We start from the raw sequence: 27,873 nt of genomic DNA, 5'->3' as shown, positions 1-27,873 counted from the left end.
GGCGAGAATCTTGAGCTCTTTTTGTTGTACTTTTGTATTTTGCCACCATTAGTTCACATACTACTTTGGTTGTGACTATTAAAGGACTTCGCTTTACCTGATCTGCTCGCATTGGGGTCCCATTTTGAGCCATACAGTATTTCTTTCAGTCTTGTTCAATTGTTCATTTGCTTCTAAAGCCAATTTCATATCCATATTTTTGCATATTTTTTTTTCAATCAGCTGTTTAGATATATAATAGAGATAGATATAATATATATAGATAGATAGTATCTATATAGCTATCTAAGATAGATCTAGATATATATATAGATATATATAGATATATAGATATAGATATAAGAGATATATAGATATATATAGATATAGATATATATAGATATATATAGATATATATAGAGATATATAGAGATATATATATATATATAGAGAGAGAGAGAGAGAGAGAGAGAGAGAGAGAGAGAGAGAGAGAGAGAGAAATATAAATACATAGATAAGAGGAAAAGTTGTAAATAATAAAGTCGCCAATTGTGGTCCAAAACCCAGCTCAGATTTCACTTAAACCAGGAAATAATACATAATTCAAACAACAAAAAATGATTAAATTGTTCAGTTTTAATGCATTACAGTGGCAGGCTTGAATGGTCTCATTTTTAGCACCAAGCTGTAGGCTAGACTACAGCTGGCTCCATATGAAAGTTCAAAATAATTCAGTCGGTTTTAAATAATTTCTCAGTAGTAATTTTTGCTATAATTTCTCTTCTCTTGTTATTTGTAAACATATATAGTAGTTTTGTTTTCATCACGAGCTCAACATAGCTAACGTTAGTTTAAATTAAGTCATAGTAGTTTCCCTTCCTGAGAGAACAATCCTCAGAATTAGTCATTTACTGTTTAAATTAGGCATAAATAGCACAATTGTTCCTAATAAATACTTGTGTTCAGTTTTAAATTCCAAGCATCCAGCCCAGTCCTGGCCCTCAATCTGATCATCCTGTCATGAACACAACAAATGACTTTCAGATTCCTCTTAGTAAGTCATACAAAGAGAACTTTGTCTTTAAGGTTCATATTCAGCATTTGAGTCAAAAAAAATTTAATTCCAACTACACTGCAGATTCCTTGTAGAGAATTTAAGGATGACTGTCTTCTTACAGCTGTAACACTACAGAATTGGCAACTTTTGTGACAGTAGTGATATTCTGTACAATTGTCATATCTACGCCCCAGCTGTTAAACCCAGTGTATCAGATTGTACCACACATAAATACAGATGACAAATGCCCTACTCATGGTTGCCCTCTTAGTGAGATTTGAGAATATGATGCAAATAAAGGACAGAAACCTTATATACAACTAAAATGAGATGTCTGCTCCATGAAGGGAGGCGAACCCACAGACTTCCTGATGAAGTAACGATAAAGTTATAGAGTTGATGTTAGTTGTTTTTTTTTTTTGTTATCGAGGAATCACACAGGTGACTTTCAGTCTGATCTGAAAGTATTATGCTGTATGAAATTCAACCGTAGTCACTGCCAGTGTGGTAATGACAGTTTGCCCATATGCCACTTTTATTGTCAATATGAGCATGTTTCATCAGCTGTTCTTTCTTCAACTGGTTTTAAGCGGTATTCACAACGTGAGCACCCTCTGCAGGAGGAATACTGGATTGACTGCAAAATCCTTCAAATTATGTCTCCTTGTGCAAAATAGCATGAGACCAACCTGCCAAACTCAATCACTACTCTATATGTATGCCTTAACTGACTTCAGTTGGACTTTTGTTTAAACACATAGGTTTGGAAACGCTTTTTTTTTTTTTTAGAATAAGTGAAAAAAATAAATAAAATAAAAATTAATTTTATCATATACAGAAATTAAGCACAAACATTCCTGATAAAAACAGCAGGAGATTAAATATAATGAAGAAACCTTATATTTACATGAATGATATTTACAGTCACTACTGTCTACTAACAGTCTTTGTCACAGTGAACTTTTCGTTTGCTTTGTTATTTGAGTTAATAGCATTCTGGTTATTCATTTCTCAGGAGCCATAAAATGAAAACCTGGACCTACCAGGTTGCTCCTGTTCTGAAGGGTGGGTACAACCTGCAACATTTTTCTATGTACAACTGTCGGCAGAGCCTAGAGGCAACAACTAACACAGTAATCCACTCACCCAAACCATGGCAAATGTTTCAAATCATCCTAGGTTATACGCAAAGGAATCTCATTTCCCAGCTCAGGGCCCAGGCTGGTGTAAGTGACAGAGGGCTCCAGATCTCCGGGACCGAGTCGGGGCAGGTCCCTGACTGGCTGGCCACTGGTGTTTCTAAATTGCTTGTAGACTCGTGGATTCTGGGCCACATAGGTAGATGAGGAGGAGTAAACGACCAGGCCGAAGATAATTATGAAGAATGACAACAGATAGAGGCCAGAAAACTGAAACACAGAATGAGTCAGAGTGGAGGCTGGTTTAAATCCTCACTGGTCCATGTTAACCAGTGTGTCAGGATCAACTGAAATGTATCTGCTGTGCTTACATCTATTCTAGGCCAACTCTTTCTCTCTGTATTAAAGGAACAGCGTGTATGATTTAATTGGATCTAGTGGCAGAATTACCATAAGCAATATTTATGAGAGTGTATTCACATATGACCTGCTCCTCTGGTTCTCCTCCTTATGACCACCATATTTTTACAATAGCACAGAAGGCTTGTGTTACCCGAAGGCACCCCCGTCACTTGCAATTGGCAACCTCAATAACAAATGGCTCTAATCGTTCCCACTGGTTGTCTGAGGATCCAGTATCAGCATGTATTGCAGCTGATGCTCAAATGTATGGACACATTGTTCATCAGCTGAGAAGTGGTTTAAAATTCCCTCAGTGCTGGCAAAAACCAATTAAATCATGATCTTGAATTTGAAACCTTGAATGAATTCTTCCAGAGACAGTCAGTCTGTTTTCAAGGACTCAAAGCTATCTGTCACAGATTTTTACTGTTAAAAACTAAACCGTATAAGGCAAACTGTGCCAGCAGCCTGGTACCAAAGACCTCTGCATACTTCCCACACCCCTAGGTATGTCATACTATTTATTTTCACATTATTTACCCTGCACATTACCAAATCAGTTCATCCTAGCAGGTGTATATTACCTTGTAGTGAAAGAGGAAGAGACCACAGAAGAGGCTGTACAGGTCAGCTGTGAGCAGAGAGAGATTGACTGAGGTGGCACTTGTCCTTTTCATGACCACTGGCATAAAGCTGTAAAGGCCAAACATGAAGGCACTGAAACCAATGTAGAGCAGGCCTGTAAACACACAGAGAGAGCAAATGACTTTACATGTTGTTGCGACCCCTTCCTTTCTGCTCACCAGGATGCAGTTCATACACTTCCTGCATGAACTGGCAGGTGTGTGGTACCTCTACCAAGGTTACAAAAGCCAGTCTGGTCTCATTTTCTCTCTCCCTTTCCTAGGCTCCATACCTCTACAGATTCTGGCCTTGTTTTGGCGTTTTCTTTTGCATTCGACCGCAACACACGCACCCTTTTCGCTCATCCATACACTACATTCACAGTAGTTTTTTGTCTGCAGTTGTCCTCATACTTTAGCACTACAGGCTATGTATGCGATTTAAGCAGTTATAGTCTTGCAGCTAAATAGCTAATTATTTCAGTGCGTGTCTGTGACCATCAACAGCCCTCCCTGGAAGCTGGTTTGTGATCTTTGAGTGAAATGACCTTTATGTGGCAGGTAGGGCAGTGCTACACCTCAGTGAATATAGGGGGGAAATACAGGACAGAGAAGCTGTGGAAAGATGGACAGGGGAGGGGAAGCAGGTGGTGCTGGTAGGGACTAGTGGAGTGAAGGATACTATGCTTTTCCTTTTACCTCACTCAGGATCCACACGGTTTCTGTATATCTCTGGAGAGATGGGAGTCCAGGTAGGTAATGGTGTCCCAATAGAGGAGCTGAGTCAAAAATAGGATACATAGTGATGAATGAAAGAGCAGTTCAGCCCATTTTATGTAGGATTCATCAATTCTTCATGATTTGCCCAAACACAAGCTGGCAAGTGACACACATATGCAAGTGGGTATTATCTAAATATGAGTGAGACCATCACTCATGGTTCTGACTCAGGTCAGAGGTCCGGGCTCCCACCACCCTGATGCAGGAGCGTGTGAGGTACCAAGCCCAGAGAGCAGCTGCAGCCATGGGGCGCGCTGCAGTGTTCCAGGTGGGCGGCGGAAAGTACCACTGGACCACCCATGCGCAGGACATTAAATATTCAGTGTCCTGTAGGTGGTCTTCCACTCATCACCCTCTGATGTGAACCAGATAAGTGTTGCGCAGGTCAAGCTTGGTGAAGACTTTGGCCCCCTGTAGAAGCTCAAAACCAGAAGAGATAAGTGGGAGAGGGTACCTGTTTTGATGGTAATGTCATTCAGTCCTCGATAGTCATTACAGGGAAGGAGGGACTTGTCCTTTCCCATAAAGACAAAATCCACCCCTGCTGGTGATGAGGAAGGCCAGATGATCCCTGCTTCAAGTGCATCTCTGATGTACTCCTCCATGGCTTGATGGTCAGGTGCTGACAGGAAGTACAGGTGGCCACGAGGGGGTGAGGTACCAGGGAGCTGATCTATGGCGCAGTCGTAGGGACAGTGTGGTGGCAGTGAGGTTGCCTTGACCTTGTTGAAAACCTGTTTAAGATCTGCATAACAAGGTGACACAGCAGAGAGATCAGGAAACTCTTCCTCCTCCTCAGGCGAAGTGGTCACACCTCCAGAGTTGGAAACTGGGAGGCACCATGATTTACAGTTTCTCCCCATGACAGAACCTTGCCGAAGGACCAGTCTATGTGTGGATTGTGCTGAGTAAGCCAGGGGTAACCAAGGGCTAGTGAGTGCAGGGGTGCCTCAAGGTGAAAGAAAGTGATCTGTTCAGGGTGTGTGTCAGGGAAGGTCAGAGTAACCGGGGAAGTGCGGTGAGTAACCAGATGCATACATGGCCAGCTAAGGCAGAGGCAGGTATGGGAGTCTAACAATATAAAAGAGGTTAAGTCTCTGGGATTGGTGCTGATACCAATCTTATGGACATCAAGCTAAATCAAGTCTATGAGGACAAAGTGAGAAAGAGAGAAAAGAGAAAAGAGTGATCTGCCAAAAAGATCTGTTCTTCCACAGGGAGGTGCTTACCAGCACTGGTGCCGTGACAAATGGGCAATTCTCCAAGAAGTGGCCCTGTTAACCAACCCTCATTGAGTCTGAGTAGGCGCTCCGCCAGAGAGCTCAATCTGCATGGGTTCCTCTGCAACACCTCCGGTGTGGGTCGGGAATGTGGAGGCAGGAACCAAGGGATCTCTCAGCGAAGGTCCCCGGGCCACGTTGGACAGGTTTGGGATGAGCTGGGGCATCTCAGCCGCGCTCTCAGCTTCTTGTCGAGCTTGGATGCCAAGGAGACCAGAGACAATTCGAGTCCAGTGGTGTCAAGTGGTCCTTGACGCGCTCTGACAGACCCTCAAAAAAGAAGGCATCTACCAGCGCAGGCTTGCCCTGACATGAAGGAGATCATGTATGCAATCTTGCAGTGATTGGAGGGGAAAGCTGCAGCCTGGAACTCGAAGTGGAGCTCGCATAGGGCACTGAGGGGGGTGATTGATGGTCTGGGGTGAAATTGTGGATGGGGAGGTAGCGCCCTCACCAGGGGTTGTGTTAGTCCTCCCCTGCTGTAGACCAGTAGTCAGATGGCTCAGCTGGGATGACAGTAGATAGATGGCCGCCTCCTGGTATTTGTCAAATTTAGCCATCTCCCATCTTAGAGAAGTCATGTGGTCCTTGTGTTCGCAAAGCCCATGGCTTTGGTTTTTCAGGGCTTTGTGGACAGGCTCTGGATCTGCAGGGTCCATCGTAGTGGTCAGATTGTACTGTCAGGACCTGACAGACAAACTGGGACCCACAGGTCAGACCAGAGGCAGCAGGAGGGGGAAGTCCAGATTTAGTACACAGGCAGTCAGAACAAGCAGCAGTACAAAAACACAAGGCTGGCTAAGAAGTCCAAAAAACAGGCAAAGGCACAAAAATGCTAGGCAAGAGGGAGTCATGAGAGAGACAAAAGAACTAGTCGAACACTGGATATCAATACACGAGGAAAGAACACTGGGAAGCTACTCACACATGATGCGGACAATCTGGAAGACACCAGGTATATATACACAGGGGAACAAGACACAGGTGAATGAAATTAGGGTGGAGACAGTAATCAGTGGAGGAAGAAAACACGAAGTAAAGCAAATGAAGACAAGACAACACAGGACTTCAAAATAAAACAGGAAGTGACAAACAAAACAAAACCCCTAGGACCTTACATCAAGACAAACTGAACCAGATGCAAGTGGACCCCTGTCTGGTTGCCTGGATTACCAACTACCTCATGGACAAGCCACAGTATGTCAGACTAAAGAACATCATGTCTGACACTGTGTACAGCAGTACATCAGGCTGTGGACTGTCCGACAAGAAAGAACAGGACCCCTTCTCTTCACTCTTTATGCTTCGGACTTCTGTTACAGCTCGAAGCTGTGTCACATCCAGAAGTTCACCAATGACACAGTCATCATTATGTGCATCAGGAACGACAGGAGGAGTACAGGAGCTTGGTGCGGGCTGCGTGGTGCAGCAGGAACCAAACTGCAGCTTCAACACCACAAAGACCAAGGAACTGGTCATCAACTTTGAAAAGCCCAGACCAACAGGCAGCCTCGACCAGATCGGAACAAGGGAGTTGAGGTGGAGTCTGTTGACTCGCACAAATACCGCAGACAGCAAGCTGAATTGGACAACCAACACTGACCACCTGTACAGGAAGTGACAGACCAGGATGTACTTCCTGAGGAGACTACAATCTTTTCCCATCTTCAGGGAACTCCTGTGGATATTCTACCAGTGTGTGGTCCCTAGTGTCCTGTTCTATGCTGTGGTGTGCCGGGGGAAAACATATAAAAGAACAACTCAACCAGACTGGACAAGCTGATCAGACATTAAGCTGGACTCTCTGTTGACCTGCCGTTTATGCACTTCATGGTATTAAAGCAAAAGCAGTGCTTAGAGCTTTGACCCAGTTAATTTCAGTATTTTGCATCCCAAAATCATACAATCTGATCAAGGGTTCAACTTTATATCTTGTCTTTTTTCTTAGCCATTTCAACAGTTACACAAAAAAACTTCCCATATTGACAGCATATGATGCATAAAGTCAGGGTGTACTTGAATGGTTCCACTAAAAATTTAAATCAATCTTGCACGCTTATTGTATGAAATAGTAGGATGACTGGGAGGTGGGCTGCACTGGTTGCTGTTAGCAGCTTATGAAATTGTCCAGGAAAGTACTGGATTCAGTCCCAATGAGTTGGCCTTAAAAGTGTGAGGCCCACTTGCAGTTTTGCAAGATGGATGTTTGCCAGAGAATGAACATCAATATAAACTGTATATGGGAGGTACATTGGCTAAGGAAAAGCTGCAGAAAACAGGGCAAGTTGCAAAAAAAATTTGATCAATGGCCTGAGGCTCATCAGTTTAGCCCAAGCGACTGTGTGCTTTCTCTTTTGCCTCTTGCAGATTCCCCTTTCCATGCCAAGTACAGTGGTCCCTTCTCCGTGGTGCTTCAAGTCTCTGATCTAAACTATTTGATTGAAACCCCTGGCCATAGGAAATCTACAAAGTCTTGTTAACCTCCTGAAGCCATATCACATTGTTGATTCTGTGTTTCCACAGCAGTAGAGCTCCCCCATTAAGACAATTTTTGTCTCTGGACCTGTTTGATGTACACTGATGGGTGAGCTTCTTCTCAAGAAAATTTAAAAAGCATCAACACTACTATCTGTCTTTGGAGCTTGGGTAATTTTGTTGATAGTTTTCCTTGACCACAAACCCTCACCTTTTGAAGTCACTACAAAACTCTAATCAGAGGCTTATGAGGTAGTTGCTGTTCCTGCAGCCATATAACTTAGTACAACACATTAAGGTACTAAAGATGGATTTGCAGATGCACTGTCTTTGGGGCACCCAAGGATCCTTGGTGTATTAATTTGAATGCTGTGCTCAACTCTCGGTGACGCATCTTGCAAGGAGTGTGGTACTGCTAGTCAACTATGGATATTGTGCTGAGAGATTGGCACATATTGTTTGCATATTGTTAATTGTTTGATGTGTCATACATGGTGGAACCTTCTAATTGAGGGTGGTATTATGACCTCTAACTTTCTGCTTGCCATGATGATGCATTTGATCACTTCCTGAAGGAGCTGGGAGTTAGGGAGGATCGTTAGGACAGGGTGCTGACACCCTCTGCTGACATCTCTTGGCCTCTTTCAAGTTTACAAATGCCAGCTTGGACAACTTGCCTCTCTTTTTTCTAGGCTTGACACCTATGTATGCTTTGGTTGGTTTTAGCATTTTCTTTTGTATTCAACAGTGGCACACATACAAATTTCTCTTATCCACACACTACATTCACTGCTTATGCTGCTACTATCCATACGTCATGCTTCTTATAGTTATGTTGTTTAATTTATAGTAAAACACTTTCATTGGCACTTAAACTTGTCTCCCCTCTTTGTCACCTACCTTGAGCCGGTTTGTGGCATACACAATATATCTAGGTTGTATGTGTGTCTTTGTTTGCATGCACATGTAAATTCTCACCTATCTGCCAGTCCCAGGACACCTTCAGCAGCTCCTTGTGTTCCATGATTGCTCTACAGAAATAAAAAGAACCATAATAACTTCCCACTCAAATCAAATTTATTTATATAGTGCCAAATTATAACAACGTTAGCTCAAGGCACTTTACACTTAGAGTAGGTCTAGACCAAACTCTTTGTGGAGTTGTTAAAGAGACCCTACACATCCCTCCATCCCAGTACTGAGAGTCTGTCATTAAGAATGTTTAAAATATCTCAAGTCTAAATTAATATCCAATTTTATCAATTAAAATATCATTAATTTATTAGCTACTCCATATGAGGTACCTGTGGTGTAGTAAAAAGTATCTATTCAGAATAATGAGCTGTGTTCATGATAGAATTTCTTTCATCTAGATAAAGCTAATATAATTACCTTATTAACTACCAATGAGTCATTTTTACAAATGTCATTGTTATTCAATACTTTGTAGTATCTTTTTGTCCCTTGTTTGTATTTATCCTCATAGTTTAATACCACATGGAGTGTCAACTTTTAATGACTGGTTTGCACTTTTGGTCTTGAAATCAAAGATTTCATTGTTTCAGTGTGTTTCTGTGACCATCATCAGCCCTTTATCAGTCTTTATTGAGTAAAACTCCCTTTGTGAGGCAGGGAGGGCAGTGCTACACCACAGTAAATCTAAGGATAAACAAAAACAGGACACAACAAGATCAACAAGGAAAGGGAAAACAGGCACCGTTACTGGTAGATAGTGGAGTCAAGGTTGCTGTGCTGTTCCCAACACCCCACAGTTAACAAGAATCCAAGAAATACTGGGTTGATCATCAGTAAAATGGGAGTCCTGATGGATATGAGTAGTGTGTTGGGTTCACAGAGAGCAACTGAGCCCAGAGCCCAGAGCCCAGAATCGGGCAATCAGCAGACTCTGGAGAGCAGGACACAAGGGCCCCACGTCTAACCCCACCCCCCCACAGCTATTGCAATAGCTACAAAGCTAAGGCCTGATATAATTGTGTAAACTAGGAGTGGAATGAGAATGGTGGAATATTTCATAGAGCTGACTGTGCCGTGGGAGGATTCAGTTGCAGAAGCATACGAAAGGAAAAAGCTCAGGTAAGGATGCAGATCTAGGTAAGGATGCTGAGCAGCGAGGATGGGAGGTTAGGATTTGTCCAATGTAAGTAGGATGTAGAGGATTTGTAGCAAGATCCGTTGTTGCTTTGTTGAAGGAGTTAGGAGGAAGGGGACAGAGTGTGAGCAAAATAGTAAAGGAAATTTCAGTAGAGTCGGTAAGATCAGTGACGGGTGGCATTAGGGGGGTGACTCTGGGATGCCAGTGATCACTGTCTAGCCTCCTGGAGGTGTCGTAGGACTAACTAGACGAAACACAGGTGAAAGGAGGTTCCCAAAGACATGTTAGCTATCACTGCTCACTGGTCTTGCTAGATATTATCTTTATGGCACATAGGGCAGGGCGAAAGTTTGATGTGAGGGAGTTAGTCACTGAGTCTGGTCCATTTTTTTGTTGTAGCACAAGTTTCTTGTGTTTACTTTGAATGGTTAAGGTAACAGATGAAGGTAACATCAATTTCTCTCATTCATTTTTTCTTTCAAGCCTATGTTAATCATGTAAAAATCTACAAACGCACATAGCACACTGTATAACATGCTGTTCTCACCAATGAAAATGTGCATTTATGTCACCCCGTTGTTTTGTGTTATACTTTATTTATGAATGTTATGTTTATATGGATAAACATGAAACTATATAATATGCAGTTACATTTGCTACAAACGTGTATTCTCTTCCTCTCCGGCACCACTACACACACATACATACACATGCATGCACGCACGCGCGCGCGCACACCCACACACAGCTACACTTATGACAATTTACACTCAGTAGATTAGTTTAGATATGAACAAATTACTGTTTGCCACTTGGAATGTGTGTGGAATCGGCTCATGTTTAAAACAACTAAACATTTTTACACGCCTACACAATTTACAAGCAGACATTTATACTACAGGAAAGTCATCTACCCAAAGCAGAAAATCATATATGAAGCTCATCACAATTTCCACACACAGACATGGCTAGTTATAACACCAAAGCATAGCCATTCGAACTAACAACGACATTAGGTTTACTTGTAAGAAGACCACTGTAGACCCACAAGGTCGGTTTATAATAGTTAGCATATCCACACACAACACTGAGGTATGTATTGCCAATATATATGGTCCAAATGTTGATGACCCCTCCTTCTTCCACAGCACCTTTGGCCCACTCAGACACAGCTTACTGTAGGAGGGGACTCCAACCTGGTATTCAACCCAGAAGTTGGCAGAAACAGTGATTTTGGTCTTTGTGATGCTTGGCGCTCACGTCACCCTATGCTGAAGGAATACATCTACTACTAGCCCGTCCACCTTCCTTATTCTCATTTCGACCACTTTTTAATTAGTAATTAAATTATGAAAGATGTCTCTTACACCAAGATCCATCCCATTACCATCAGCGACCATGCACCAGTCACTCTGACACTCACAAAATATATTTATATATTTAATATATCATTGTTCAAGGACTCCAACTTTATGAAATTCTTTAAGGAAGAATGGACAATATTCTGTGAAATAAGTGACCAGCCTGATGTCTCACCTTGCCTCCGTCCACCATAACATCTACATTTCCACACACAACAATCACCAATCTGCACCTGTGTTGGGGTGAGGCTCTGAGACCTGGCTGGGTGGTCTGCCTCTCAACATGGTGGTTGGGCTGGGGTTGGTCACGGGCCTTGCCATTGTGTGGTGGGCCCCTGACTGGTGGTCTCACTGGGCCTGTTCTTTCTTCTATCCACTCCTGAGCCTCAGCCCGGGAGCTTTACCGGCAAACCAATACCATTGCCAATAAAGTAAATCACACTCCTTCACGTAAAACTGCCAGCATAATAAGGCACCAGGACCATTCATTCTTCCTCGGCCCAGCTGATGAACAGGACAGGTTAAATAAAAAAAACACCTTGACACTGAGGAGAGATAAATTTACTAACCTCCTGCTCCTCTGGTAGTCCACAATGATCTCCTTGGTGTTACTTGCATTCAAGATGAGGTTGTTTGATCTCCTCTCTGTATTGAGACTCAGACAATGATGACACCCACCATGGTGGTGATATCTGCACTTCACAAGCGTGTTGGTGGAGTGGGTGATGGAGCAGTCAAGTGTGAAGAATGTGCAGAGGGCAGGGCTGAGCACACAACTATGCTCAGGACAAGTATGGATGATGTTGAGTCCCCTATTCTGATCACCTGAGGTCTGTTGATGAGAAACTGTCTGAACCATAGGCAAAGCGATGGTGACAGCCTGAAGTGATAGTTTCCTAACATCCTCGCATCGTAACGTAGGTGTTAGGATACTCCAGGTGAGTCTGGGCTGGGCGGAGTGCTAGGGAGACTGCATTCTCTATTGATTGGTTTGCCCTTGAGGCAAACTGACATCTTTCGAGATCAGCAGGTATGATATCCTTAATGTGCTTCAGGAGATCCTCTCAAAGCACTTTATGGTTTCTGGGTTCAGAGCAACAGGACGGTGGTTGTGGATGCAGGAGACTGCTGATCTTTAGGGCACAGGCACATGGTAAGGTTATGTCATTTCTGATCACTGGTGGTGCTCTTTGACTTTGTGTCGCCTATGTGTTCACCTCTGTGGATTTCTCTGGTTTAAATCTGGTTACAGTACAGAGGTGCTGCTCTGTATTCAGAAAAACATGAAATTTGCAACACCAGTGGTCGTAGTTAAGTGCATCCCAGGGGCCAGAGCAGGCTACATGCAGTCTTATCTGAAACTGCTGGCTAAGGATAAGTGTAAATATGGTAAAGTGGTAATTCACTTCGGCAGTAATGACACAAGACTATGCTATTTAGTGGTCACAAAGTTTAATGTGGAGTCGGTAAGTAATAGAATAGAATGGAGTTAATAACAGACCTCATCAGCTAGACAGTCATCTTCTACTGAATACAGCAACTCCTGAATCAACTGCAATGCCTATTTTACATCTGGAATCATTCTCATCTCTGAATCTCTCAGAGCTAGCTTCTATAGTCTCATTATCCAGACGATCAACCTGTCTTTTAGACCTAGTGTCAACTAGCCTCTTGAAAGAGATTTTTTACTTAATTGAGCCATTCATCTTATATCTGATTAATTTGACCTTATCTTTGGGTTATGTACCTATGACTCTTAAGACCGCAGCCATCAAACCCAGGCTTAAAAAGCCAAATCTTGATCCAGATGTTTTGGCCAACTCTAGACCCATATTAAACCTTCCATTCATTTCTGAAATCATTGAGAAAGCAGGAGCAAACCAATTACACGACCATCTGGATGGGAACGGTGAGGTTGCATGAAGAGTTTCAGCCAGAATTAAGACAGAAAGACACTGAAAAAGTGCTGGTTAAAGTCTCCAATGATTAAAGTCTCTAATGGCTTCAGACAATGGATCAGCCGCCATACTTCTCGTCTTAGAGCTCAGTGCTGCATGTGACACCATAGATCATAATACTTTATTACAGAGACTGGAACATGAAATTGGGATTAAAGGAACTGCACTAAGATAGTTCAAATTCGATTTATCAGATAGACAGTTTGTTCATGTTAACAACAGCTCCTTCTCATGCACTATAGCCAACTACAGAGTTCCACAGGGCTCGGTACTTTGGCCAAACCTCTTCACCCTATATCTGCTTCCTTTACGCAACATTATCAGGAAATAGTATCATTTTTCAATGTCATGCAGACAATACTCAGCTGTATTTATCAATGAAGACAAACAAAGTTACTCAGATAGTCAGACTGCAGACATGAAAGACTTAGAGACATAAAAGTCTGGATGACCCAAAGTTTTTTACTCCTTAACTCTGACAAAACTGAAGTTATTGTACTCGGCCTTTAGCACCTCAGAGAAAGGTACCTAATCATCTAATCAGTTTGGATGGCATTACTTTGGCTTCCAGCACCACTGTAAGAAACCTTGGAGTAACTTTTGACCATGACATGTCCTTTGTCCCTCACATAAAACAAGTCAGTAGGGCAGCTTTCTTCCACCTGCAAAACATTAGGAAAATCAGAAACATCCTGTCACAAGAGGACGTAGAAAAACTAGTCCATGCATTCATTACTTCTAGGCTAGACTGCTGTAACTTACTATCTGGATGTCCAAACAAATCCCTGAAAGGCCTTCAGATGTTTTAGAATGCTGGTGCATGAATATTAACAGGAACTAGAAAGAGTTCACATCTCTCCTGTTTTAGCTTCTCTTCATTGGCTGTCGGTAAAATACAGAGTGGATTTGAAAATCCTTCTGTTGATGTATAAAGCTCCATCCTATCTCAGAAAACTCATAGTTCCTTACTGTTCTAGTAGGTCACACCGCTCTCTAGATGGAGGTTTCTTGTGGTGCCTACAGTCTCCAACAGTAAATCGGGAGGCAGATCTTTCAGGCTCCTCTTCTATGGAACCAACTTCCAGAATCGGTCCGTGGGGGTGGACTCCTTAGCAATTTTTAAGACAGGCTTAAAACTTTTCTGTAAGACAGAGCTTATCGTTAAAAAGTTAAAGTCCATCTACTCTATGCTGCCATACGCCTAGGCTGCTGGGGTAAGGACTGGCATCTCTCCCACGTGTGCGCTGACAATAACCATGCTTCTTAGAAATCCCCATTTCTCCCAGTTCTAAGCATGTGTAATGCATTTACTAACCATTTCCCGAAGTCTCTATCGCTCCCAGCTCCTCTCCTCTCTCTGCCTATCCTCATCCTGCAGGTGGTGACTCATCGCCATCCCATGTTCCTGCAACGCCTGCTGCTCCCATATCCTCTTGAATTTCATACTGCAGCATCATGTTCCTGCCTACACCTGTTCGGAATATCCCCTTCTCCTGCTCTCTTTTTCTCCCTATGCTACCCCCCATCCCTGCCTCTCTCACTCTTGCTCTCTCTCTCTCCCTCTCTCTCAACCCAACTGGTGAGCAGTAAATTGAACAGCTTAAAAATTAAAACTTACTTAACCCCACGTTATTCAGCTTCAGAGCAAAACACTCTACTGACATTGTATGTTGTTATTTCATTGAAGTAATCTAATCTATAGTGGACAAGGGAAGGGTGGTATGTGTGGTTGTCATGGATGTATGTAAGGCATTTGACACTGTTAGCCACTGCTACTGACCAAGCTGTCAAACTTTAAACTCTCCTCACATATTGTCAATGGCTTCAATCATATCTTACAGAATGCACCCAGTGAGTAAGGATCAGGGGCAAAATATCTCCTCAGAGAGGCTACATATGTGCCGCAAGGGTCAATCTTGGGGCTATTACTCTTCAGGTTGTACATCAATTACCTAATCCCCATCTGTGATGGCGTGGAGGCCTTGATGCATGCTGAGGACATATTTGTCATATTTGCACATGGGACAGACGTAAATGCAGTCGCGGGCAAATTATCTGTAGCAGTGGAGAAAGCAACAGAGGACCTTAACAGGTCTTGCCTTACACTAAACACTGAGAAAACCGTCAATGGTCTTCTTGAACAAATGTAACCAGGGTGAATAAATTATGCCCCCTGACAACGCCATGTTAAAAAAACGTGCCATATGCTGAAAATCAACATTACTAATTTCCGCCACATCAGTAATTCACTATCAATTTAAGCAACAAAACAATTGCCATGATTACATCTCTTGTACTGTGCTGCATATCATCTTGGTCTCAGGCCAAGTTGGCTGTTTTAAATTTTGGAGTGTTACAATAAGTGGGAAGCAACTGGACTTGTTATCTTTTTTGAAGACGTTTCACCTCTCATCCAAAAGGCTTCTTCAGTTCTGAGGGTCAGTGTGGGAAACCCAGGTATTCAACCCAGACTAGATCTGGACCAGACCTAGACATCATGAGAGTCATTAAGGTCACATGAGGCCATGCATGAATAAACAGTGTTTGCCCCTCCCCCCTGGCTTCATGTGATGCCTTGGGGTGCGTCAGTGGAGGGGCTGCTTGGTTTCCCCTATGTAGAGGTCTAGATACAGGACTGTTTTAAATCTACTTAGATCCCTTTAAAAATTCTAGATAAAAAGCCATGGTGGCACCACCTTTGTAATACTTTGTACTGGAAAAATATAAAATGCTAAGCTTCGACAATATGATCATTATCATGATACGGATCAGGAAACAATGATGAACTGGAAGGTGCTGGCTTAATCGGAGTCGTTTAATGCAGGCAGGGTCAAAACCAGGCAGGAAAATGATCAGGCAAAGGTAGTCAGCAGGCTAAACTCAAACACATGGTCATATTGTGGCATGGACATTTTGTTATTTCCCCTTTATTGCTTTTGTAGAGTGCAAAAAATAGTAGGGATGTACCGACTGTGAAATTCTGGGCCGATACTGATATTGATTTTTAAAATAGGAATTTGGCCGAGATCTTATTTGCATCATTCCACAGGGAAACAAAGAAATCATTGTTAAAAAAGCTTTTCAGCCCACCATTACACTATATTTGAATGACCACAAATTCAGTCATACAAATACATGAAGCAATATATGTAGTCTATTTCTTAGTGAGACATTTTTCTTCACAAAGATAAGCATCTCTGCCTTGCTACAGCTCAGTCTGTTTCTCTTCTCATCTAAGATGTGAGACGCGGAGCTGAACAGCCGCTCACTGTCCGTAATGGTGCGTGGTGAACCGTGAAGTCCTCGTGCTGCTTTCAAAGAGTTATTTGAGTAAGAGCACTTTACACAGTGTTTCTGTTATAGTTAAGGGCTGCTTATGCTCAGTTATTCAGTTACCTAACTATATATCCCTTCACTCTTTTTCTACTGGTGAAAGTCAGTGAAGGGGTTTGAGTCACACCCTCAATGTGTGATGAAGTTGTTCCAGGTTTTCTGATTGTGAAGTCAATTTATATCTCTACCTTTTCCATGCTGAGGTGGAGGCGTCCTTTGTATAATAGCAAAATTCCCAAAGAAAATCACCTTTAACAGAGGATGTGCAGAGCCTCCAACACTCCCTTTACTTCAAATTAAAACATTTACTCTATGTGTCATGCCCCGGCTGGAAATCTGAGTTATCTTTTGTGTTCCTTGTCTTGTACTTCCTGTTTTATTTTGATACTCACCTCTTGTCTTGTTGTCTTCCCTCCCCCAGTGTATATAGTCTCAGTGTTCCCTTACTTCTGTGCCAATTTGCCTTGTTCCTTAGTGTCAGCGTTCCAGCCTTTTTTCCTCTAGTAGGCCTTATAGTTCCTAACCTGTTTCATGTTATGACCTCGACTTTTGCCTTCAGATTTGGATTATATTGTTGTACTGACTGATCACCTGTGTACTGACCCCGCTGCAATTAAAGGACTGTTTTTTAACTTGCTTACTGAGTAAGTCTGCATTTTGAGTCCAAGCCGTGTTCAGTTCTTGACAGTACGAACTGGACGTTACATGGACTTGGATACAGTTCACTCTGTGCTCCAGGAACAGGCCCACTAGATCCACAAGATGAGCAAATCAGTCATCTTCGCCATGACGTGAAGTCGCCAGAAATCCCTCTTGACAGATTTCGGTACTCAGATCAATCAGCTCATTGATCAAATGCAGAAGATGCAGATCCTGCCGGTCTCTGCTGAGCCCAAGCCCTGGTTAGACTGCAACAGGGTAAGAAGTGGGTCTCTGATTAAGTCATAGAGTTCCGCACTCTAGTTGCAGAGAGTGATTGGAACCAGCCAGCCTTGTTTGATGCTTTTCTTGATGGACTTTCCGACTCTCTCAAAGACCAATTACCCCCCTGGACTTAGCTGCAGAGCTGCATTCCCTTATCACCCTGGTTATAAAGATAGACTGTATGAGAGAGAGAGATGTAGAACCTGACCCTGGAGTTCCCCGCTGCTCAAGTGGAAGCAACAGGCTGACAGAACTTCTTCCTCTTCTCCCTGGCAACGCACTGCTCCTGATGACTCTACGACAGCTCCTCCCCCTGTCACAGAGGAGCTGATGCAGCTTGGCCGCACCCACCTGACTCCAGAGGAAAACCAGCGATGATTGCAGAGGGACTCTGCACTGGTGAGTCGCGCTTTGACTGTGTCTAATTTCTCTCGTTTGCTCCCTTTTGTTTCTACCTACCTCACCTCACCTCCCCTGTGTTTTCTCTCAAGCATCTGATTCCAGTTGATTCCGGCTCAGATGCTAATCTTATGGATTTTAGTTTCGTCAGGAAGCTGGTTCTCAAAACCTTCTGCCTCAACCAGCCTTTGGATGCCAGTGCCTTGGACGGCAGGCTATTATGTAAGGTCACCCATCGCACTCAGCCACTGCTCCCGTCCTTTCCTGACTCTCAGAATTAGTTTTCATGCTTTTAGAGCTCCTCAGCATCCACTCATCCTGGGATACCCCTAGCTAACACTCCACAGTCCCCATATTGACAGGAAGACTGGTCAAAATCCCCATGATAATTTCATGGGGGAAGACTTGTGGAAAAAATTGTTTCTCACCCTCTCAACCTCTCCTCCAACCTCCTTATACCTCCTAATACCCCCAGAGCCCTTTTACCTTCAGATTTAGATTATATAGTTTTACTGACTGATCGCCTGTGTACCGACCCTACTGCAATTAAAGGACTGTTTTTGAACTTGCTTACTGTGTAAGTCTGCATTTTGAATCCAAGTCGTGTTCAATTCTTGACACTATGTGGTTGTGGCCTCAACATCTTACTATTCAGAGCTGAATAGTAAGAAAGCAATGTAAGTCATGTTGCCTTCTCTGTAATTTATAAGTCAGGAATATATGATCATCATATATGATCATCACTTCACACGCAGAAGTTTTGACATACATTAATCTCTATCTATACTCAACAGACAGACACACACAAACTCACAGCTGGATGCCACTGAAGAAGGATCCAAAGAGTCCTATCATGCCAAGAAACTCCACACGATTCAGATTCTTCACTATGAACTCTTCACAGACATTGGAGATTCCATAGAGTGTTGCTCCTCCCAGAACCAGAAGATCCCCAAACAGCTTTTGGTCTCCTGAATATACAAAGGAGACGGGGGGGACAAGACAGGGCAGGAACCTGAGCTCACCACATCCACAACAAGAATGTGTGCCACATTGAAATAAAGTGTGTGTGTATGTGGCAAGGTTGGCGGCGGAGTACTTGCCAAGGCCTTGCTGCCGACCAAGTAGGATGTCAGCTCCAACCATGAGGCCAACACCAAGCAGACATAGTCCTGCCCCGGCAAAATGGGCAGCCTTGTACCTCACCAAGAGGAAGAACCAGGACAGCAGCAGAACCACCGGAATGACGAAGCAGTCCAGCAGCTAAGTGAGGGACAAACACAAGATGAGCTTTTTTATTTCCAGTTCCCGAATGCTCTCTTCCTCCTGGTTGGGTTTACAACATTGTCAATATCACAGCAGGAACATGTAGAATCCCCAGCCATGGTGGAGTGAGTTGTTTGTTGTTTGGGCACCGCCTCCTCTCTATGATCCTTTAACCTTCTGGTTTCCTCTATAGAGTCTGTCTGATTTAGACTGTGGCTTGAGTCTTTTCATTTGTCTCACCTTGTCATTTCATTTGTTTATGTCTGGATCCATATGTCCAGCTCAGAGAGGAGCTGTCCAAAAGCTCAAGTTGAGGCAGATCTTGATGTGGGCTTTCAGCTTCATTTGGGGAAGTGAGAAGACTTTACAACTGATACTGTGTTTTTGTTTGTAAAGTGGATGTACAGTAGGTGACATTTGGAAGCTGACCATCCCTCGATTAACTTAATCTACTATTACTTGATGAGCTGATCATGCACAGACAAATTACCAGAGTCATAAGTACTAACCACTCTCACCAATCTGTGCTGCCGTTCATACAGAATAGGTGTAGCATAGTTTTATTAAACTTGCTCCAGGGACCAAACCAGGGGTCAGGGTCAGAGGACTTGCAAAGGATTCATGAAGCTAATATGAATATGATGCAAATGAGTCACTGAAGTACTTTCATATAGAGAGATAGATATAAGATAGATAGATATAATTTCTTCCAGGTTGTGGATATTGTCTTGTGAAGTCAATTACAGTCATTGTTTTCATCTACTGTCAGAGAAAGTCTCCCATTTTTCGTGGTATGTCTCTCTTGATCTGTTGTCTGTTCAGGAAGTAATAGTCCCTGGCCATGCCAACAGCTCCTTTTAGATGCTTTGAGAAAATATGCTAACATCATCAAATCATGCTATACATCATCAGACTAATTTGTGTTTCTTACACTAAACACACTGAGCGCTAACCTGCACACTTGAGAGTGTAGTGTACTGATACGCCTTCAGGACCAAGTAGTTTGCTTCAATATCTATGAGGCCCAGGATCATGTACTTCCACCAGCGCTTCTTCAAAATGGCCAGCAGGTTCCCCTCCCCTGGTCCAACGCATACAAAGCAACACAACAGAGTGGTCACACAATTTGTACACACCTGCCATGACAGTTGCAGAATCCATTTTGAATTCAGTGAAGGTTTGGCTGAGACATAATTTTTCATGTTTGTGCATATGTTTTGACTTTTTTCAGTACAGTACATGATTACAACTTTATTTCTAAGTTAGTTTTTTTCCTGTTTATAAAAAACATCTGATAAACAAGTGAAAAAAATTACTGAAACAAAAACATTGTTTCCTCAAAAAATGTTATTTCCACTTATGGCTCATAAAAATATGAAAACAAATATCAAATGAAAGTATTTTTTTCTATTCTCTTGCCTCTCTGTGGTGCTTTTTGCAAGTAAAAAAATCAACAACAAATGTTCATAGCATATTTTTGGAGAATTTTGACAGATATATTGGATGGTGTCTACCTTGCCGGACTGCCAGTGTAGTAGTATAGACAAGAAACAGCAGGATGTAGTTGAGAAAGCTCTGGAACACTGGTGTGTTAGCATTGAAGTCATCAGCCAGGTACTTGCTGGTCAAGCCAATAGCACAGATTAACAAGGACAGGACCTGGCCCAAGGCCAGAGTCACCAGTAGGTCCCTGCAGTGAACATAGAAAGGTTAATTAAGACCAGAGTACAACAGTAAATTGGCGTAAGCCACTATTTCACAGATTAGGTATAGCATATATATGTCTGAAGGGTATAGTTAGGAACACATCACTAATGTCAAGTTGGACTTTGCTTGCATTGTGTTAACCCACTTCTTACCATGCTGTCGCTGGCAACGGAATTTACTTATGCACTTCTCATTACCATAACACTTGAACCATTTATGATATCTAGAAAATTTTGAAAAACTTCCGGAAAGTTGAGAAAGAGAGTTTTGTTCCCATACATGTCATTATGGTACACCACAAGACCATCTAATCACAGACAAGATTTTCCAGCTTGGCACATATACATTACTCTGAAAAAGTATTTGCCCCCTTACCAATTTCTTACTTTTTTGCATGTGTGTTACACTCAACTGTTTCAGATCATATAACAAATTTTAATATTAAACAAAGATAATCCAAGTAAATATAAATGCAGTTTTTCTGTGATGATTTTATTTTTTAAGAGAAAAATGCTATCCTACATGATCGTGTGTGAAGAATTATTTACCCTAGTGATGAGGGTTAGGGTTAGGGAAATGATGATGAAATTAAATGATGAGGACAGCTGAGTTCAATTTCATAGCCACACCCAGGCCTGATTGCTGCCAGACCTTTCAAATCAAGAGATCACTTAAATAGAGCCTGTCTGACAAGGTGACTATTGAACTCAAGACATCATGCCGCGATCCAAAGAAATTCAGGAGCAGATGTGAAGAAAAGTAATTGATATGTCTCACTCTGGCAAAAGTTACAAAGTCATTTCTAAATCTTCGCCAGCAAACCACAGTGAGAGCCATTATCCACAAATGGAGAAAGCATGGTAGTGGTGAACCTTCCCAGGAGTGGCTGGCCTACAAAAATTACCCCAACAGCACAGTGACGACTGATCCAAGAGGTCACAAAGTAACCCAGAACAACATCTAAACAACTGCAGGCCTCACTTGCCTCAGTAAAGGTCAGTGTTCATGACTCAACCATATGAAAGAGACTAGGCAAAAATGGCAGTTCCAAGGTGAAAGCCACTGCTGATAAAAAAAAGGAACATAAAGGCTCGTCTCACTTTTGCCGAAAAACATCTTGATGATTCCCCAATGCTTTTGGGAAAATATTCTGCGGACTGATGAAATAAAAGTTTAACTTTTTGGCAAGGCAATGAATATAAATGATTTTACAGGAGGACCTTCTTGGTGTTACCGCTTCATGCAACACAACAGCCACTCTATCAGAGCACGGACTACGATGTCCCAAAAACTGCCTGCAGACTTCCGAGTCAAGGTCGACAGTTTCCGTGAGTTTACTGAAAAGCAAGTAATTGAGCACAACGTGACACTGGATGACATTATTAACATGGATGAGGTCCCCCTCACATTCGACATCCCCATGGGTCGAAATGTCACAGAGAAAGGGTAAAAGAGTGTGAATATAGTGAAAACTGGTCATGAGAAATCACACTTCACAGTGGTGCTGGCATGTTGTGGAGATGGATCAAAATTGCCACCAATAGTAATTTTTAAACGGAAAACCATGCCAAAAATGCAATCCCCCTCAGTTGTCGTGGCCGTGAATGAGAAAGGGTGGATGGATCAAAAAATTATGAATTATGTTTGGCCTTACAAAGTGCTACACTAAGCATCCGAATGGCTTCTTTAGAATATGCAAAGCCCTGCTTGTGATGGACAGTATGCGAGTGCACATCACGCTACAGTTCAAAGATAAATTAAAGGTTTTCAACGCCATCCCTGCCATCATCCCTGTAGGCTTAACTCAAGTACTCCAGCCACTTGAAATCTCGGTGAACCTGAGCTTTAAGACAGTCTTGTGTCACCGGTGGGAGCAGTGGATAATGGATGGAGAACACAGCTTCACGGCAACCGGGAAGATGCACCATGCAACTTTCCTGGAAGTCACTGCATGGACAGTATGGACTTCAGTGACAATCGATCAGCCTGTTGTTCTCTATTCTATTGTTATTACTATAACTTGCCTTTCAAGATGAAATGTCTGTTTTTGGTCTATGATTTTACAAAATAAATTACCCTCCAAAAAAAGCAACTTCGAGTCCATTGCGACTTGTTATCCCTGAGAGCCCTGCCATGTTTTGTTTTTTAGTATTTGTTCCAGTGTAGTCCTTGCTGTTAGTTGTATTTTCGAGTCTGTTCCAAGTCTTGGGTTTTTTTTTTTTTTTATTAAATCTATATTTTGCAACCACTTTCAACCCACTACCGCCTGCTCCTGCACTTGGGTCCTCACCCCAGCACACACAACCGTCACAGGTTGTACTGGTTGAAAGGGAAGAAGCCATTTTCAACTGGCCAGGCAAGAAATAGGTTGTAAAAATTAAATCTGCAGTCATGTGTCATTTGTTTGCGCTGCCATGGACCCCCAGAGAGCCTGCAACTGCTGCTGAAAAAAATCCTAGATGAAACACTGCCTTCTAAAACAAATAACTAAAAACCCAACTCACATAATGTTTAAACTTGTATCTTGTCAAAATAAAAAAAATAAAATAAAATTCTTGCGATATTACAACTTTATTCTCATATTATGAACTTATTGTCAAAATCTCAACTTTTTTTCCTTTAGTGTGGCCCTAATACTCTGTTTTAAATCTATAACTACTCTTTCATTCTACATTGTACTTTGTAATCAAAAATTTGAGCTTCAAGGGGCCAAAGGAGCAAAAGACATGAGTGCTGGATTGAGCAGAAAGTCTAGACTTTAGTCAGTATTAATGCTGAAAAATATATTAATTACTGTCATTGAGCCGTTCATTCCAGAGCTAATCAATTTGACTTCATCCTTGGGTTATATACACCAGACTCTTAAGACCGCAGTCATCAATTAACGTAAAAAACGAATCTTGATCCAGATGTTTTGGCTAATTACAGACCCATATTGAATCTCCCGTTCATCTCTAAAATCATAGAGAAAGCAGTTGCAAAGCAATTTTATGGTCACCTGCATAGGAACGGTTTGCTTGAAGAGTTTCATATCAGTAGCTGGTCTGAGAGCCCATCACAGCAAAGAAACAGCGTTGGTCAAAGTCTCCAATGATATTCTAATGGCTTCAGACAATGGATCAGCCTCCATACTTCTCATCTTAGAGCTCAGTGCTGCATTTGGCACCATAGGTCATAATATTTTATTACAGAGACTGGAACATGAAATTAGGATTAAAGGAACTGCACTAAAATGGTTCAAATCCTATTAATCACATAGACATCAGTTTGTTCATGTTAACAATAGCTCCCCCTCATGCACTGCAGCCAGTTATTGAGTTCCACAGGGCTCGGTACTTGGACGCATCCTCTTCTCTTTAGATCTGCTTCCTTTAGGCAGCATTATCAGAAAACACAGCATCAATTTTCACTGTTATGCCAAATTAAGTTACTCAGATTGTCAGACTGCAGACATGTCTTGAAGACATAAAAGTCAGGATGACCCATAATTTTCTACTTCTAAATTCTGACAAAACTGAAAACGTATTGTACTGGCCCTAAGCACCTCAGAGAAACGCTATCTAATCATCTAATCAGTCTGGACTGCATTACTTTGGCTTCCAGCACCACTGTAAGAAACCTTGGAGTAACTTTTGACCATGACATGTCCTTTGTCCCTCACATAAAACAAGTCAGTAGGGCAGCTTTCCTGTTTCTCAGGTTTCCACCTGAGAAACAGGAAAATCAGAAACATCCTCTCTGAAGAGGATGCAGAAAAACTAGTCCATGCATTCATAAGTTCAAGGCTGGACTGCTTTAACTCATTGCTATCTGGATGTCCAAACAAATCTGGCTTTTCTTCTATGGAACCAACTTCCAGTATCAGTTTGGGGGGCAGATTCCTTAGTAATTTTCAAGACCAGGCTTAAAACTTTTCTGTATGACAGAATTGTTCAAATCGTTCAATTGTTGTTATTGTTCAAAAGTCAAAGTTCACTTAGTCCTTACCTATGGTGCTTATAGGCCTCAGCTGCTGGGAGAAGCACTGAGCATCTCTCCCTCTCTCCATCCCCCTTGCATGCACCGACAAACTACTAACTTTGGGACTATTTTCCCAAAGTCCCAGTACTAACCATGTTGTCCCAAAGTCTCTGTCTCTCCCAGTTCCTCTCCTCTCTCTCCCTGTCCTCATCCGGCAGGTGATGACTCATCGCCATCCCATGTTCCTGCAACACCTGCTGGTCCCATATTTCATGAATTCTGTACTACAGCTCAACTCCATGAACTTCATGCAGCAACATGTTCCTGCCTATACCCTCCCCCCAATGCCTCTCTGCCTCTCTGCCTCTCTCCCACTCCCACCCCAACCGGTCGAGGCAGATGGCCGCCCTCCCTGAGCCTGGATCTGCTCTAGGTTTCTGCCTCAACTTTTTCCTTGCCACTGTCGCCAAGTGCTTGCTCATCGGGGGATCTGTTGGGTCTCTTTAAATAATTTTATCAAGAGTTTGGTCTAGACCTGCTCTATATGTAAAGTGCCTTGATGTAACTTTGCTATGATTTGGCGCTATACAAATAAATCTGATTTGATTTGATTCGATTTAAATAAATATGCTGAGAGGGCGAAACTTGTACTAGAATAAAGTGTAAGTGCACCTCCACTACAGTAGATGGCTGTGATGGCGTTCTCATTGTAAGAGTGTGCACGGGGAGTATTAGTAGGTTTTTTATGCACCGAGCATGCGCACACAAAGCATAGAGCAGGAGACATGAAGTGCAGCTAACAAACCGTTAAGAGACAACATTAAAAAATATTTAACAGGGATGAAAAGAAAGCCGGAGAGAGATGGAGATAATGATAATAAGAATACGATGTTATGCAGAGGTGTACTTATAACAATTTTATAGACAAATTATATTATTTATAGTCGCGGCGATCACACATTACTAGTTCGCATAATCTCCCCAGGTCTTCAGTCTACAGCCTGAAAGCGAAGACACTGGGCCATAAAAACCCTTTGGTTCCAGTAAACAAAGTACCTTGAACTAAAAAAAATTAAAACTTTCTGTTACCTTTGGTCGGAAAACCTCTATACGCACAAAGCAGCCAATCCAAACACCTCTGGTTGTAGGTTAAACACAATAGGCCAAGGAAGAGGGAACAGTAAAGAGAAGAAAAGGGTACTATGGAACTATGCAAAAGTCCCTTGCTAATTCCATTATTCCTACAGTACAGCAAGTACTGGGAAAGGTAAATATGTATAAACATTAATCTTAATGAAACTAATCATTTACATAATTTGACCTAAATGAAATTACCATTCTCGCCAAGTTTAAAGGATGAAAGACATGCTGTATATTCAAAAAACAAAAACAGAAAACCTTGATGCGCACTGCATTCTTTTAAATTACAATTGTAATGTCATAGGAATGATTTAGACCCTACTTCTGTTTCGTCATCTTTACATAGCCTACCTCAGTTCTGCCGACGCCCGAACTTCTGTCAAGCGCACTGCAGTGATTAGTTAATCCAGTCAGTTACAAGAATACATGTTTCTATTTACTACCCAAGACTCATGGAATTCAGATGTTTAAAGGTTAAATTATACGGTGTTACAGTAGATTCATACATTCCCCGGTAAAAGGGGTCTAGACACACTCATTGAGTGAGACTGTAAGTATACGGGTCTGAACGCATGAGGGATACAATGTGAGAATACAAAAAATACGGAGAGAGCGAGGTAGCATCTGTGGCACAGGGTTGGCTGGTGAAGACATCATGGCAGCTATCCCTGCCCTGCTCTGGTATCACAGCGTGCAGGAATGCCGTTCATTCCAAATACACGTGACGTGATGCTCATGCATGTGGGTGATGCTTTGTGGCTAATTTGGTGTCATCTGTTGCAACCTGCAGCAGCTGCTCTAACGTTACAGGTTGCAAGTGAAAGGAAAGGAAATGACACCCGGTCTTCCCGCAGTAGTGACCAGCTGTCTCCCCACTGAGCGTGGGGGGAATGTGAAGAGCTGCTCACTGGCCTCTTACCTACTTAAGACCTTCCTGATCCGCTGGTAGAGACTCGGCGTGCCAGTTCCTCTGGGAGCCGTCTCCATCGTGGAGACGACAGAAATCATCCTGCCACAGATGACGCGAGGATCAGCGCATTCTATCTCATGGAGGGCTGGAGGAATAGGAGCGAACAAGCGGTAGGTCTTCTCGGCTGCTGGCAGAGAGCCAGCGGAGACTGTGCTGCAGACGACAGTACAGTTCAAAGGGACGTGGACCAGACCAGCTACTCGGAGATGCCCCTTGACGAAAAACTACAGGACTCAGGACAAAGTCCCGCTTTTGAGAGATGCTGGGTAAACCACAAAGCGGCGCCCTTTTGCCCAGACACTCTTTAAGTGATGAAGACGTCAATCATCAATCAGTGTGTGATAGACATATATGTTTGAGCTACTTTTAATGTCATGTCTAAAAAGAGTCAAGATGTCAGTCTAAGAAAAATCGCCAAGGTTAAAGATATGACACTTTTCATTTGTCATAATTTAAGACACCTCTTCGATTAGAGGTGAAACATCATCAAATAAATCTGCAATCAATTCATATTAGGGAGGTGAGAGATTAACCCATATCTACAAATATTTCCAAGGATTTCTCCTTCCAGGGTATATCTGTGAAAGGAGCTCAGCCTTCATGCCCCACAGACAAAATGCTGAGAAATCTCACACGTATTTTTTAAACACGAAAAGGATGAAAAGCAATATTGGATAACCATTGGAACTTCAATGGACACAGATCTTATAGTTGGTGGTCTTCATTTGCGTCATAACTTCATCCACCTTCACCAATCAGGGTGAATTAATCCACCTTATCAAGTGAAGCTTCACATTGAACGTTTTTCTGCACCTTGTGAATTTGCTAAGTGGAAAGTGGATCTTCAACACTCATCAGGAGAGTTAGCATGACTATTCTATCCCTGCTCTTATGATTAACTGCCATTGGTGGGGCTGGATTTAAGTGACTTGCCCAAGGACATGTTGGAAAACAGATTGGAGTAGTCAGGTATTGAACCACAAACCTTATGATTTGGACCATTCCCT

At 42.4% G+C, this 27,873-nt stretch overlaps 1 protein-coding gene across 1 annotated transcript; it reads right to left on the bottom strand.

Annotated features, from left to right (window-relative positions):
• Positions 1-1,390: 1,390 nt before the first annotated feature.
• Positions 1,391-26,929, bottom strand: slc35f1 (solute carrier family 35 member F1). Its single transcript, XM_029496699.1, has 8 exons — positions 26,816-26,929; positions 20,604-20,779; positions 20,043-20,170; positions 18,927-19,086; positions 18,638-18,794; positions 8,714-8,766; positions 3,162-3,316; positions 1,391-2,445 (listed from the first exon to the last, which is right to left on the bottom strand). The coding sequence occupies exons 1-8, from the start codon at positions 26,902-26,904 to the stop codon at positions 2,212-2,214; spliced, it is 1,152 nt and encodes a 383-aa protein (XP_029352559.1). The 5' UTR covers positions 26,905-26,929; the 3' UTR covers positions 1,391-2,211.
• Between the last annotated feature and the right edge of the window lie 944 nt (positions 26,930-27,873).

Source organism: Echeneis naucrates, chromosome 24 (genome assembly GCF_900963305.1).
Source record: "Echeneis naucrates chromosome 24, fEcheNa1.1, whole genome shotgun sequence".
Lineage (NCBI taxonomy): Eukaryota > Metazoa > Chordata > Actinopteri > Carangiformes > Echeneidae > Echeneis > Echeneis naucrates.
Note: the sequence above shows the minus strand (reverse complement) of the source record. Positions and strands in the feature narration are given on the sequence as shown.

What these genes read in the sequence shown, in the direction of transcription:
- slc35f1 (XM_029496699.1), bottom strand. Translation starts at nt 26,904, where the DNA reads ATGATTTCTGTCGTCTCCACGATGGAGACGGCTCCCAGAGGAACTGGC. An exon ending in GTCCTGGGACTGGCAGATAG is followed by an intron (nt 3,317 to 8,713) that starts GTGAGAATTTAC and finishes GTGTGTTTACAG; the next exon opens with GCCTGCTCTACATTGGTTTC. An exon ending in TCTTCCTCTTTCACTACAAG is followed by an intron (nt 2,446 to 3,161) that starts GTAATATACACC and finishes TCTGTGTTTCAG; the next exon opens with TTTTCTGGCCTCTATCTGTT.